At 41.2% G+C, this 15,363-nt stretch overlaps 1 protein-coding gene across 3 annotated transcripts in view; it reads left to right on the top strand.

The window, feature by feature from the left end:
• The window catches only part of LOC122564141 (NADPH--cytochrome P450 reductase-like), a 74,791-nt gene extending 60,323 nt beyond the window's left edge, over nucleotides 1–14,468 (top strand). For all 3 annotated transcript variants that reach the window (XM_043718760.2, XM_087977527.1, XM_087977526.1), the window contains exons 11-16: nucleotides 853–1,034; nucleotides 2,694–2,843; nucleotides 3,771–4,038; nucleotides 6,534–6,679; nucleotides 8,691–8,776; nucleotides 9,680–14,468. In XM_043718760.2, the coding sequence (XP_043574695.1) occupies nucleotides 853–1,034; nucleotides 2,694–2,843; nucleotides 3,771–4,038; nucleotides 6,534–6,679; nucleotides 8,691–8,776; nucleotides 9,680–9,824 (977 nt within the window). In that variant the 3' untranslated portion in view covers nucleotides 9,825–14,468. The remainder of the gene's footprint in view (nucleotides 1–852; nucleotides 1,035–2,693; nucleotides 2,844–3,770; nucleotides 4,039–6,533; nucleotides 6,680–8,690; nucleotides 8,777–9,679) is intronic.
• Nucleotides 14,469–15,363: the final 895 nt, after the last annotated feature.

The raw sequence follows: 15,363 nt of genomic DNA, 5'->3' as shown, positions 1-15,363 counted from the left end.
GTTAGTGTTGAAGTGAGGCCTGTTCTGGTGCAGTGGTAGTGTTCCTGCCTCTGGGCCAAAGGATCTGGCTTCAACTCCCATACCGTGACAGTGCGTCATAATGTGTCCAAACAGGCTGATCGCTGGTAATAATGATGTGCTGAAGTAACCTGTGCCTCTCGCTTGTTTAACTTCAATTGATGTCATTTACAAATTCTCAGATCTGTGTACGTTGTTGTAATTTAATTAAGAGGCTACTAATTTAATAATCGTGCCACCTGTGGAATTTAAAAATGAATTACTGTGAAGTTTACTCCATTGCTATTAGCAGAGTGTTTCTTTTTAACGGCAGTGGCATTTATGAATCCCATTTCCTTGAGCTTCCAGCATTTTATTTTTCATTTTGTAATTACCCGAGAAAGGTCTGTTCTCAATTGTGCTTAAATATAAACCATTTGAAGTAAGCTGTCAAGAGTTCACAAGGCAAGCGACCCTGTCATCAATCTGTTCAAAATTACTGAAATCAGTGCTTCCAGTCACTATAAGAGGTTCTTAAAGTCTTTCTCTGGGAATCTATTTAGACACTTGACTATATAAACAAGCATTGTGCAGCCTGGCGCTTGGCTAATGCTAATTAGGGTAGGTTAGTGAGCTTTGATAAAATAAAGAGATGCACGCAACTTATCCTCAATTTGGGGAAGTGTAATAACTTACCTACAAGTGGGACTTGTTTTTTTTTTTGTTTTGAGATCAGTTATCTTTCAAGTGCTTCAAGTGCATATCATTATTTCATTACCATTACAATGGAAGTGCTGAACAAGTGCACTTTCCAGTGTGTCATTAATTTCCCTTTATTGTGTTGTATGCTTCTAGAGGAGTCCAATAAGAGGCACCCATTCCCCTGTCCAACTACATACCGAACAGCTTTGTCACATTATCTGGATATTACCAATCCTCCACGCACTAATGTTCTCTATGAACTGGCCCAGTACGCGTCGGATCCCAAAGAGCAAGAATTTCTTCGGAAAATGGCTTCATCCTCCCCTGAAGGAAAGGTAAAAGACACCAGTGTTTATTGCGAGCCCTGTAACATGAATCCTGCACGACACTATTTGACCATCCACTATGTGATTTATTTGTGCCTTCTCTCCTGTGCATTACTTCTCTCGCACGAGCTTTTCCATTTTATTCAGCACTATAAACATTTGCCTTCGATCCAGCCCTCAGAATCTGGTATTTCCTCCTAACCTTCTTAGCCTCATCATCCCTCTCTCCTCCTTTATCTTGTTGAAACCTATCCCTTTGGCCAATTTAGGATAACCTATATTTAGAGGTAGCTTCATGTCTTTTTTTCCCTGTTAATAGTTCTGTCAAGTCTCCTGATGTTTTAGGGTGTTAAAGTTGTTACATACGTACATACATGCATACATCGCTAGAATCCCACTTCTGTTCTCTTGTGGCTTGCTCTTGCATAGAGACTAGGCTGAATTTTATTAAATAAATGCATATTCAATACCTACTGGTGGGATTATTTTCTGTGGGGTCAGTAAATTGTGGAGAATTTTATTACGTACATGTTCACAGTCCGGCACAGCATAGCACAGCATTGAGTATAGGAGTTGGGAGCTCATGTTGTGGCTGTACAGGATGTTAGATAGCCCACTTTTAGAATACTGTGTTCAATTCTGGTCTCCCTGCTATAGGAAGGATGCTGTGAAACTTGAAAGGGTTCAGAAAAGATTTACAAGGATATTGCTGGGGTTGGAGGGTTTGAGCAAAAGAGACAGGCTGAATAGATTACATTAGATTCCCTACAGTGTAGAAACAGTGCCCAACAGTCCATACTGACCCTCCGAAGAGTAACCCACCCAGACCCATTTCTCTCTGACTGATGCACCTAACACTATGGATAATTTAGCATGGCCAATTAATCTGACCTGCGCATCTTTGGATTGCGGGAGGAAACCGGAGCACCCAGAGAAAACCCACACAGACACGGAGAGAATGTGCAAACTCCACATAGACTGTTGCCCAAGGCTGGAATCGAACCTGGGACCCTGGTGCTGAGAGGCAGCAGTGCTAACCACTGACACACTGTGCTGCCCTAGGCTGAGGCTCTTTTCCCTGGAGTGTAGGAAGCTGAAGGGTGATCTGATAGAGGTTTATAAAATCGTGAGGGCATGGATTGGGTAAATACACAGTCTTTTCCCTGGGTAGGGGAGGCCAAAACTGAAGGGCATAGGTTTAATGTGAGAGGGGACATATTTAAAAGGGACCTAAGGGACAACATTTTCCTGCAGAGGGTGGTATGTGTATGGAATGAGCTGCCAGAGGAAGTGGTGGAGGCTGAGTAAAATTACAACATTTAAAAGACATCTGGATGGATATATGAATAGGAAGGGTTTAGAGGGTATATGGGCCAAATGCTGGCAAATGGGACTGGATTATTTTGGGATATCTGGTTGGCATGAATGAGTCGGATTGAAGGATCTGTGCTGTACAGCTCTATGACTGTAAAAGGCCACAGAGTTTTTTTCTGACTCGTTTTGAACATTTGTTAAGCAGTGTGGTGTGCCTATGGTATAATCTGCTGTCCCACAAGACAGGGGGGAGCACATGCTGATAACTGCTTAATAGAATAGCTTCCAATTGGTGAAAGTGAGGTGATCACTTCAATCTTTTTATAGTAAGGATGTCTCTATGTTGTGTTTCAGTCGCAATACCTCAAGTGGGTGGTGGAAGACAGGAGGAACATTCTGGCCATCTTAGAAGATTTGCAGTCTCTCCGTCCACCTATCGACCATCTGTGTGAGCTGTTGCCACGGTTACAGGCTCGCTATTATTCTATCGCTTCATCTTCAAAGGTGAGACTTATTGAGAAGCACTGCCAAATAAATACCATTCATCCAAATAATGTAACCACTTGCAACATGATCTTAACCATAATATAAGTAAACACACATATCATTTTAGTTTCTGATCGAAAATTCTGCCAAATATATGTTCAGTGATTGTTCTTTAACTGATGAATTGCTATTCTGTGGTCTGGTCATCTGTGTCAGAGTGAAATTTGACCATTTTTTTAATGGGAACAACGCATGATACCACTAGATCTCCAAGGACAGGTGACAAGTTGAGCCCCTATTCTGCAGTGCTATTGGTATCAGCTTGTTTGTCTTTAGTTCATCAGTTTGTCCTATAAAACGTAAGCAGATTGCAAGATAAAGCAAAAACAAAAGGGGAAAGGTCACCAGACCTGAAACACCTTTTCTGTTCATAGATGCTGCCAGACCTACTGAGCTTTTCCAGCAGCCTCTGGTTTTGTTTCTGATTTACAGCATCCACCGTTCTTTTGGTTTTTATTGAAGATAAAACAGTTCAGCTTTGCCTGCCTCTTTGAGGATGAGTTGTGTGCACCCTTTTGATATCCATCTTTAGGCTTTGTCACCTGTCAGGAGAGAGGGGTGAGGAGTTGTGGAAGGGAAATCCCAGCAGCCTGCAAGCTTTTGCCTTAACTGTGCCATTCAGAATAGGACAAGGAATCCGAATCCATTAACTCTCCTATAGCTGTGTTAGCATGCGCAGCAATAGTACGACTTGAGGTGAAATATAACTACAGTCTCCTATCTGAGCTCCAGTATTGGATCTGGTGTGAGAGTTACAGAAACAAATATTTCTGTCAAAAGAATTCTGAGAGAGATCACTGTTTTATGAAAACATGTCTGTAAAGAAACATTAATTGGCGGTGATTTAGTATTGCAACTTAGTAATGTGTATTTTTTGCCGTTTAGGTTCATACTGATTCCGTTCATATCTGTGCGGTTGTAGTGGAGTACATGTCTAAAGCAGGCCGCATCAACAGGGGCGTAGCAACTACCTGGCTGCGTAATAAAATACCAACCGATAATGATCACAAACCCATTGTCCCAATGTACGTGCGGAAGTCTCAGTTCAGGCTGCCTTACAAACCCAGTACACCGATCCTCATGATCGGACCTGGCACCGGCATCGCTCCCTTTGTTGGCTTTATTCAGGAACGGGCTTGGCTGAAGCAACAAGGTAGAAGAACAAAATAATGCTTCCAAGGTTAACGGTGCCTGGAGTGCGCTCTCTTTTTTTTCTGTTTTGATGCTTCTGTTTAGACTCTATGTATTGACCTTGATATTTCTGTAAAACTGCAGGAGCAGAATTAGGCCATTTGGCCCTTTCAATCTGCTCCACCATTAATCATGGCCAATATGTTTCTCAAGCCCATTCTCCTGCCCTCTCCCTGTAGACATTGGTCCACTCACCACTCAAGAACCTACCTATCTCTGTCTTAAATACACTCAATGACTTGGCTTCCACAGCTCTCTGCAGCAATGAGTTCCACAGAATCACCAGCCTGTGGCTGAAGAAATTCCTCCTCATCCTAGTTCTCAAGGGTTGTCCCTTCACTCTGAGGCTGTGCCCTTGGGTCCTATTTCTCCTACTCGTGGTAACATCTTCTCCACGTCCACTCTGTCCGGGCCCCTCAGTACTCTGTAAGTTCTCTTTCTACTTCTCTTGAAACCTTGCTTTAAAATTTTCCCTTTTTCTCCACCTTTACATATAGAGTTCTAGTTATCACAGTTAATGTATAGTCTATATCCTGCAAGGTATGATAATGGAACATACTGTTGCTGGTGATTCTAGAGGTTCATTTTCATTTTAAGGCCTTAGCACCATGCATTTGTAACACTGTAATTTTTGAATATATTATTTTTGGATTTTAAGCAGCATAGCCTTAGCTGGGTGCCAATTCTAAAATTGGCACAGATGATTTAGACTGAGGGTGAGCTGCATAATCAAAGTGGCTATCCTTGGTTCAAATATGGACAATACATGGTCAGTAATGGGGTTGTTCAGAATTCCTGCACTCAAGAAAGTCTTAAGGTCCAGACTTGGACTGCTAAGTGGCAGGTAACTTTAGTGCCGCCCAAGTGTCAGGCAATGGCCATGTTAGACCATGGCAGAGTCGTCTCATCTCCCTTGACGGCAGCTCTGTATTTCTCCATGAGCTGCACATACACAGTGGCTGTAAGAGTGTCCCAGAATTCTGCTGTGAGTCACTCCCCTCCCCTCTCCTCAAAGTTGTTCCACCATCTTCAAGCCATACATCAGACGTGTGATGGAGTACTCTCCACTTGCTCAGATGTGTGCAGTCCCAGCTCAACCCGAAGCTCAATGCCGTCCAGAACTAAATGGCCTGCTTGATGGCCACTCCATCCAATGGCCCAAGGTGTTTGCTTCCAAAATCTTCAATGCACAGGGCTAGTAGTGTGCAGGTACTTTGTCACCTAGAAACTAGTACACCTCCATTTCTGGGCTGTAGTAAAATGTGTAACCCCTCTCAAACAGCACTGTAGCTGTGCATGTACGTCATGGACTGTTCCTTTTCCCAAAGGTGCCTCACTGCTTCTTTGAGGGCCATAGGAACCGAGGTGATAAATGGTGTTCCTTCCTTCACTGTGTACCCATTATCCTTCATTGATTGTGCAATGAGAAAGCTCTGCGTGGTTACTTTAACATCCAGACTCCTGAAGGTTAGGCTCATTGGTGTAAATCCATCCATTAGAAAGCAGCTGAACTGAGACAAGATCCCTAGGGCACTGGGGTTCTTTAGCACTCCTGGCTTCCTGGACCCAGTGCTGTTTTATTTACTTATGCTGGCATTGCCTCTGTGAAAACAGGTGGCTTTACCAAGCCCATTGTGCTACAGATGAACATCTGAATGGCCAAAGCTATAAACAGTTCCCACCAGTTTTGAAATTTTGCATTAGGCAAAGACACCATCCAGGGTTTGGATTCTGGTTCAGGATTTTAAAATTACTACAAAAACGAACAATGTTTTTAACAAATTGGCTAACTGAATTACAACTGATTCTTATTTAATATTAAACTTAGCAGTAGAAGGCCTCTCATCATCTTGAATCAAGAGTAGCCACTATCTTCTAGAGCAACAGGATTCCATAACACACTATACCCTACTGTATTTCCCTACCTGGGCCTCCATCCTGCAGACACTAATGGGATCAATAACTGCTGGAGAAATGGGGAATCCTAAATGTTACCCCATGGAAAAGGAGCGTTCTACCCTTTAATTCTGCATCCATTCCTTTTTTTTTGAATCCTGATCCATCTCGTCAAATAGCACAATCCTAATCTATAATCGCCTGTTTTGTCATGCTTTGTCAATATAATTTCCTGACTGCAGTAGATGCTTTTCCACACCCAAATTATCCTAAAACAATGAAACACCTTGCCCTCCACATTCTGCCTTTCCTCCTATCAGCAGACTTTCAAAGATATATTTGGTGTTTCTTGCTGTTCAGCCTTTGTAGCTCCATAAAATGAGTCTTGTCCCTTCACTCACAATTCTAACCCTGAAGTATTGTTTGATGAAAAAGGCTTCCCTTTCTACGGCTTGATTTTCCCCACCCGTAAAAATTCCAAACTGACTCTTGCCCTACAATGTATTCACACAAAGGTGAATGTGCTCAAGCAGTAAGAGACTGTTGCACTTTCTTTGACAGGGAAGGAAGTTGGAGAGACTGTGCTGTACTATGGCTGTCGTCATCAGAATGAGGATTATCTATATCAGGAAGAGCTGGAGCAGTATCAGAAAGCTGGTGTCCTTACTCAGCTTAACGTAGCGTTCTCCAGAGACCAGGCAGAGAAGGTGAGCCCTGATATATGGACTACATCTTTCTTTCTCTCCTCTCTCCCACATCAAGACAAACCCTGATGTTACATGACGATAATTGGATACATACCAAACCGATTGCACTTTTGAAAAATGACTATTTTGAAGATTTGAATTTACGTTGGAAGAGATAAAGGGGGAACAAATTCATGGTTTTAGGAAATTTTGAAGTCTATCAGCTCTAACTGAAATACTTGACCAGTGTTTGGACGATAATGAGTAAAGTTTAATCTGAGGTTGTACTAACTATCTTAGGGATTGGTGCTGTCTCTGCACTGTACCAATCCCTAAGATAGTTAGTACAACTATCTGATGTCGTCATCATCCCAGTGCAGATTGTTCAGATAAAAAAGAATGAAGCGGTATTCTGCTAAATCTATAAGCTCTCCCTTTTGATCAATTCTTTATCTATCTCCACAAAATTGATTGAGAGTTGAAAAGTCGGTGGATGCTACTTAAAATTGAAACATTTGACTGATCCAATCTTGTTTTCAACAAATTTACATTCAACTTTGGGATATCATTTAGTTGGGGCAATTGGATCTGACCACCAAGCCCCTGGAGCTATTGAGTAGAGCCTCAGCAATTAGTGTAATTATCTGCACTTGGCTTTCAAATGGTATTGGAAAAGCTAGTCTCACTAAAGGTGACAATAAAACTAGAATTAGTTGCCATAAAACCAGTCTAATTCCCTGAATCCTTTACGGAAGGGATCTGATATGATCTATCTGGTGGTCTTGTGACTCCTGGGCCACGGCAATGTCATTGACTCTTGACTGCGCTGTGAAATTGCTTAGCATGCAAGTCCATTCAAGGGATGGGCAACAAATGCTGGCGTTGCGAGTGACACCCAGCTCTCAAGATAATTTATTTTTTAAAAGTAAAGCAGTCCCCAACTTCGTAAATGCTGGAAACTCTGGACCAGATAAAGTGAGGAGATTTGGATGGACAGGTCAGTCAGTGTAGTGGCCTGATTGGGAAAGCAGTCCTGAGGAAGGTGCCCTTCACTTCCCCCATCTGTGCTGACTATGCTGCAATGGCTCTCTCCCCCCCCCCCCCCCCCCCCTATCAAAATGGCAACCGGGCATTCATTGACCAATTGGGATGAGGGTGGGCAGGCTGCCCATGGCCTCCCTCCACCCTCTGTAAAATTTCAGATAGCTCTTGATTGGGTTAGAAGACTATCTGAGGAATTCTATAGCCTTCCTGCCTATGCCCCTGCCTGGTGGAGCTGTCAAATTCTTCCCCTGTCAATAGGGTTTTTGAAAGTAATTTGGAATTTCACTGCCAGAGCAAGGAGGCTATCATGCTGAAGCAATTGAACGTATGGGTCAGGACACATCCTGAGCACTGCATTCCATTCTGGGATTGAGGAAGTGGGGGAAGAGAAAGGTTTCAAGGAAAGTCCCGCAGTGCCTGATGGCAGTGCTGTAGTGCCAAGTCCAAAAAAACAAGGCTCTTGATTCAGGGGCAAATTAATGGGATCCTTGCATGAATTCTGAGCATTATCCCTTATTAAAAATGGGGATACAATGGTTGGTTTCATGGGGAGATGGTGGCTGGTGGGGTGATGGCGATGGTTGAACAGAAATTAAGCAAAAACAAGTCCAAGATTGATGATAGTAAGCAGTTCATCGCACAGTCTGGCTGATAGCTTTAAATCTCTCTGCTGCTTTCTTATTCATTTAAGACCCTCCTTTAAACTGACTACTTGACCAAGTTCTTAATTCATCTTAATATCTCTTTTGACTTAGTGTCAGATTGTATTTAGTGAAGCTCCAATCAAATGTTCTGAAATGTTTTTCACTTTTGAATGTGGGTTAGAAATGAGTCCAGATGAGCAAGTGGCAGCAGTAAGTTGAATAATTTTGTAGCCTGCTATCAGACGTTCAGTGGGTTTTTAAACAGAGCAATGGGCCAAAGGCCTCCTTCAGTTAGAGATGTGTTCAAGTAATTATTTTTTTTCCCCTCTGTCATGTACCCATAGGTTTATGTCCAACATTTGCTGAAGAAAAATAAAGAGCATGTGTGGAATCTAATCCAGAAGGAGGGTGCCCATATCTACATCTGTGGGTAAGCACACATTTCGGGCAGCATTTCAGATATGTTACACAGAACTGTATTGTTCATTTATCAGCTTCAGTTGAGAAATAGCGCCTGTGTCAATTTCCATGTGTTTGATTCCTCTGAAACCAAAGCTGAGAAAAGGCTTGAAATGAACAGTCAGGAGCTAGGAGATAAAAGCGTTGGAATGATCTTAAGTATGAGTCGGGGAGATGATGACCTAGTGGTATTATCACTGGACTGTTCGTCCAGAGACCCAGGTGATGTTCTGGGGACCTGGACTCAAATCCTGTCACAGCAGACGGTGGATTCAATTGAAAACATGTCTTTATCACCTCTGTGGTTTATAGACTCTTAATTAAAGGCACTCATTGAACAGATTCAAGATAGAAATTAATAGATTCCAGGAAGCTAATTGCCTAAGGAGATAGTGCAGAAAAGTGGCATTGTGGGAGCTCAGCAACAATCTAATTAAATATTGAAGAAAAGTGGATGGGCTGAGTCACCCCTGTTGCTATGTTCCATGTGATGGAATGGGATTGACTGGTTTGTTGTATGGAAAACCAGCTTGAATCAGAGTGTCAAATGTCCTCCTGCATCATAATGGTCATTTACTGCAAAGTAATTATTCATGCTGATAGCTTCACTGCTAATTTTAATGTAGAGTCCAAACCATTAAGAGTAGCAAGAAATTTCTCTTGATAGCCTGGACAATAGTTATTCATGTCAGCATTATGGTCATTATTGTGGTGCTTACTGTGGGGCCTCACTGTGTTCAAACTGGCTGCCTACTTTTCTCTATCACGACAGTAACTACACTTCCAAAATAAAAGCTAATTGGAGAAGTGCTCTGCAAATTCCCGAGAGAGGTGGAAGGAGCTATATGAATACAAATTTGTTTTTTTTTCCCAGTGACGCAAAGAACATGGCAAGAGATGTCCAGAATATGTTCTACACCATTGTCGCTGAACTGGGAGAAATGACACAAGAGCAGGCTGTTGATTATGTGAAGAAACTGATGACAAAAGGCCGCTACTCTTCTGATGTCTGGAGTTAAACTGGAAGTGGGGGCAGTATGCTTCCAGTGATGTATTATGCACCTATCTGTTCATTGATGGGTGAATCAACTATCAGCAACTCCCAGCTGATGACCTCCACCAGTCAATGCAAGAGATTTGTAATGTTAAACAAAGAGACAATGATTCTTTTTATTTGAAAAGAAATTCTTAAAATGTCCTTTAACTGTTTATGGGAACTAATTTTGTGCTTTATTAAATACTCTACTCCAGAATTGATACCAAAACTTTACTTTAGAAACTTTCCATTGCTGCCTTTTTAAAGTTACTCTGAATTCCAGAATCCTTTTCCGAGAGATTCCTTTACGATGGCAATTGCCTATAAGGTCAGCTGCAACACACCCAATCACTCAATTTCTACCCAGCGCCTACTATTTATCTTGTAATTTTTAAAAAACCATTAACCAAATTGCAGGAAAATATTGGGTTAGAACTTTGAAAACAACACCACCTTTTACATGGAACAATTTTGTGACCTAATCAATTGTTTTTGTTTTATTTGTTGTAGCTCGCAATTGCTGCCTTTATCACTTTTTTTGATTCACGAAATCTCAGTTTTTGAGAGGAAAGGAGGGGGAATGGGTAAACGTTGGGTGAGTGGTGTGGGTGAAGGTGTTGGGATTGCATTGAACTCTGAGCCTTCCCTATCCATTGAGTTCAGAATGCATGCAAAGCTTTTTAAACTCTTGCTTAAAAAATTCCTGTAAGATATTAAAATACACTGTACTTTGATCTAGCGATTTTCTACCTAACTTCTAACTTACAAACAGGGATGTGAAATTGTTGCCTCTGATGAGCCATTTACTATGGAGTCTTCTCTGTGACTTGATAAGAAGTTGGAATTTTGTCGTCTTGGCTAAAGCTAACTTAACTTTTATGAAGCAAGGGTTTGTACATTAAACAGTAGCAAAGTCTGCATCAAAGGCAATATGTGATCTGAAATTTTAACTGGAGCCGCTGTACCTGGGAATGTACATCCAGTCACCCGATAGCACGTATTAGCAGAAGCACAGATTAGCTGTTCAGAATCTCTAAATATTAGTTTGCACTGTCAGCTTGACATGTTGATTAAAAAGGCGATTATGAGGCTGCATCATTTTATTAACAGAACTTTGCATTCAGCATCATGGCACTGAAACAGAGACCTCTGACTGTTTTCACGGAGCACCTCTCCGTCTCCTTGGTTAAGGAAAATAAAACTGGCAAAGCACGGCTACATCTCAAATTTGGCATTTTGGTTGTACGTGCAGTTTTGGTAAAGTTCTCCATCTGTAATCTGTCAAGAATGCTGACGTGTTTGTGTGTTTTCAAAATACATTTTATTGTATATTGCTACTCATACCAGGTACGTAATGCAACATTGGTGAACGCATCAAGGAAGACAATAACTCACACTTTGTTTTTAACAATCGATTCCCAAAGTAAACAGGCAAGAAAATGCCCCATTTAAATTCACCTTTCCCCCTCATGTTCTGTAGCAGAGGGACAGACAGGTGACTTCTCTACCAGTACCATTGTCTCGGATATCCTGACAGCTGGTTCACATTGACAGAAATAACTGTTTTTCTCTCTCTGCTCTCACCTTGAATAGTGTCTCACCATTGCTCAGCTCTTCTACTTATTCTGAATTTGCATTCATATGCTACACGATGACCTCATGTCCTGGTGGCTTTTATAATCTTTAAGTTTTATTCGTAAACCTCCCCCCCCCAATAAGATCTCATTAGGTCCAAAAGTGAATGGATCCCTGAAGCTCTCCAAAAGCTAAGAGTGACGTTAATTTAACCGGAAACTGATATTTCTTCTTCAAGTAGCAGATGAAAGCAGTGGGAAGTATAGTTCTGAAGGTAACTAGTGACTGAAGTACTAATTGTCAGTCACTGTTCCTGTAATTCAACAATGATGCAGAATCACTGTCTGATCGATCAAGTAGGGATTTTACAACAAAAACTATGACTTTATCGCAGAAAGAAACACTTTCTTTCAATATTTTAGAATCACTGGAGTTGTTTTTACAATTTACTAATGTAATCCGGCCCCCTCAGCCGCGTGAACTGATGTTTCCACCTAACTTCTGTCTGCTGTACATGGCCACCATGTTGCATCACACAGTCCCTTTTGGAATTGATGCACAGTGACCCCTGTCTGAAAGGGACTGTTGCTTCTGTGTAGCCTGCCTGTTCCCTGCACTGCATTTTCCTGATTCCTGTGTTAACTTAGTAGGTTTATTGATGAATGTTTAATTTCTAAACTTGCCCCAGTTTGTTCCAGCTGAGCACTTTACCATTCCTTGTATTACTAGCCTGTTTTTTTTAATGTGAATCACTACGTGCAAACTTAAGCCGTTGCTTAATGGCAAAGGGGTTGCATGCTGTTTTTGTAGTTATTCTTTCATTCATGGGATGTGGTTTCACTGGCTTGGCCAGCATTTATTGCTCAAACCTAATTGCTCAGAGGGCAGTTAAGAGCCAACCACATTGCTGTGGAGTTGGAGTCACATGTAGGCCAGATCAAGTAAAGATGGCAGATTTCCTTTTCTAAAGGACACTAGTGAACTGGATGGATTTGGATTAAACAAAGTATTCATGTCTTCATTTGTCTTGCAATAACATCTATTATAAGTTAGGCATTGTTATGTGATTTGCATTCATGAATTTTTAAAAAGCTGCTTACATGGCTACTTTCATTGTGTGCAGTAGCAGAATCTCTGCACTTACTGACAATTCCATTAGATGTCTGGAAATACATTTGGATTCTGTCTGAGCTGCTGAGAGGGGAATGTTTCGAATTCAATAGCCATTTAGATAGAAAATGGTCAATAAAAGGTTATCTGTAAAAAGAAATGGCATGGGGAAGTGCAATTTTTTAATCTCTGGCTTTTGCCTAATTACAGGTAATACATACGAAACTTTACAGTTTTAATTTGCAAGGAGAGAATTATCAGGTTTTTTTCAAAATCACAATGTAATGGACGCAATCACTTTCTGACCAGTTTCAATGAGGACGTGGCAGCTGAACAGGCCCAGGAATAAAAAGTGACAGCTGAATTCTGAGGAAATGGTAGTTTCACAGATAATGTTCAGTTCGAGCAAATTGAATTTCATTGTAATTTAAAACAGGCAGGTGGTGTTAGCATTACTTGGTCAGAGCAAAATTCAATGTTTCCTGAGCAGACTGGCCCAGGTGAAGTTATTCATTCCTGCACTTTGAAGGGACTGTGCTTCTTAGTGGCTAGTAAGAGTTGACAGAAATGTAGAAAGATGCATTAGGGATTGGAATTCAGCAGACCCAGGATAATTAGTGCCAAGATTTTTAAAACTTAAAGTCAAATGAGTATTTTTAACCAAAGGACCAAAAGCCAAGTTACTGGAAACTTTTAAGAGTATGAATGTATCAGGAGAAGTAAATCCACCTGATCTTGGCAAATTGGCAGGGAGGTATCTCCAGACATTTGGAGGGAAATTTGGCAACCTGTCTCCTCCCAGTGAAAAGGTTTGTCCAAGTATAGGATAGGGCAAATCTGTCATACTTATGCCAGTTGAGTTTGTTAAAATGGGGTACTTTAATCTCAACTGTAAAACGAGCAGTGGGATATGGTAGGAGTGCAATGCATTCAGCAGCATCGTGATCTTGACTGCTCACAGGTGAAACTTGCAGATAAACCATTCACCTTAAGTTTAATACAGATACATTCATATATATTTTTAAACTTTAGTGTTTGAGTAGGTTGGATTGGTTCCTCTGCCTTAATTGAAAAATGGGAATTGTAACAACCCAGTGAACATTCATTCGTAGAGTATCTGGGTCTACAACATTGGTTTAAATTAGGTCAGTCCTAAACTAAACTGGGAGAGCCTGCCAATCCATGCGCTCAATGGATGGTCAAATTTGGGCTGTGTACCCTGCAGCTCAGCCCTGTACTTCTGTGTGTACTTTTCTGTTAGTTTTAACTTTGTGCATCCTGTGGTTAAGTAAGGGCTGCCTGGTATGCTGCTGATCCTGACTGATTCACTCTGTAATCCCTGTGAAAAGATCAGGGCAAGTTGCTCGGTTGGCATACTTCCTGCAATGCAATGCAATACCAATTTGACTGATCAGGTGAAAGTCCCTAATGCATGTAACATTGCTGTTCCTTCCCCAAATTGAAAGTCATCTTACCAACTGAAAGCTCTGGGGAATCTGCACAAGGCCAGGCTGCTACTTAATTACTACTTTCTTACAAGGGTTCAGTGTGACTGCTATTTGCCTCAGTGTGCTGCCAATTGAAAGATGTATATATGTCAAATGCACTGTTGTCTCAGTGGCCCTAATATGTCATGTGAAATTCTCAATTGCATTAATTGTTCTACAGAAAGATTCTAATTCATGTATAAAGCACCAAGAGTTTTTAATGAAGGTAGATTGCAATGTGATATGAAGTGAGGGAACATTCAATTTGATATTACACAGGTGCGCCCATCTCAAATTTTCTAAATTGTTGGAAGGAATTACTAGTTTGTGCATGATCTCTGTTTCCCTGGTTTAGTTTTCATTTGTCTGGTTCTGAATAGCCTAACAGTATCTTGTTCAATGTTGTACATCTATCATGTAATTTGTCTCTGACAACATTAAAAGCATTACAGAAATCCGGACTTTATTATTGTTCATTTGGGAATCAGATGCTGTCATGTGTCTCACTGGCTCCTTTTGCCATTGTGCATCTGTGGGTGTCTTGTTAAGACAGTATGTATTTGTAATGTGGACTATACCATACAACCCAGGGCCGTCAATGAGGAAATACCAGAGGGCATTTGGAACTGCAATGGAGCAAGTTAGTGTTAATAATCTTTTAAAAACCTGATGTTGCATGTTATGAGTAAGCTGACTTTCAGAATGTATCCTGTCCAGAACTATGTAGGAGCAGAAATAGGCCATTCAGCCCATCAAGTCTGTTCTGGCATCCAATGAAATAATGGCTGATCTGATGGTCTTCCTACCTTATCTTCATAACCCTTCAGTCCTTTACTGATTAAAAATCTCTCAGACTGAAGTAAACTTAACAATCTAGTCTCTTGCCTTCTGCAGTAAAGAATTCCAAAAATTCACTACACTCGGAGATGAGCAATTTTTCTTCTTAAATGGGCTACCCCTTACTTTAGAGATTGTGCCCTTCGTGTCCCCTTGTGAATGGTCCAGCACTGTATGTTTCAATAAACTCCCAACGCATACGCATCTAACCTACTCAACCTCTCCTCATCAGAAAACACATCTGTCCGTCCATCCCCGGAGTCAACCTAGTTAATCTTCTGTGGACTGCCTCCAATACCAATGTATGTTAAAGAAAGGGGAGAAAAAACTGTTCACAATATTCCAATTGGAGTCTGACCAGAGACTTGTACAGTTTTAGCAAGACTTCCTATTTGTGCACTCCATTCTCTTTGAAATGAAGTCTATTTGCTACCCTTATTGTCAATTGAACTTGGAATTTAGCTATTTGGGATTCAAGCACAAGGGCTGCCAAATCCCCATGTGCTACAGTTT

This window comes from Chiloscyllium plagiosum, unplaced genomic scaffold, assembly GCF_037043375.1.
Source record: "Chiloscyllium plagiosum isolate Xiang-an unplaced genomic scaffold, Cpla_swu_hap1 HiC_scaffold_31, whole genome shotgun sequence".
Lineage (NCBI taxonomy): Eukaryota > Metazoa > Chordata > Chondrichthyes > Orectolobiformes > Hemiscylliidae > Chiloscyllium > Chiloscyllium plagiosum.
This window is presented reverse-complemented; position numbering and strand designations above follow the sequence as displayed.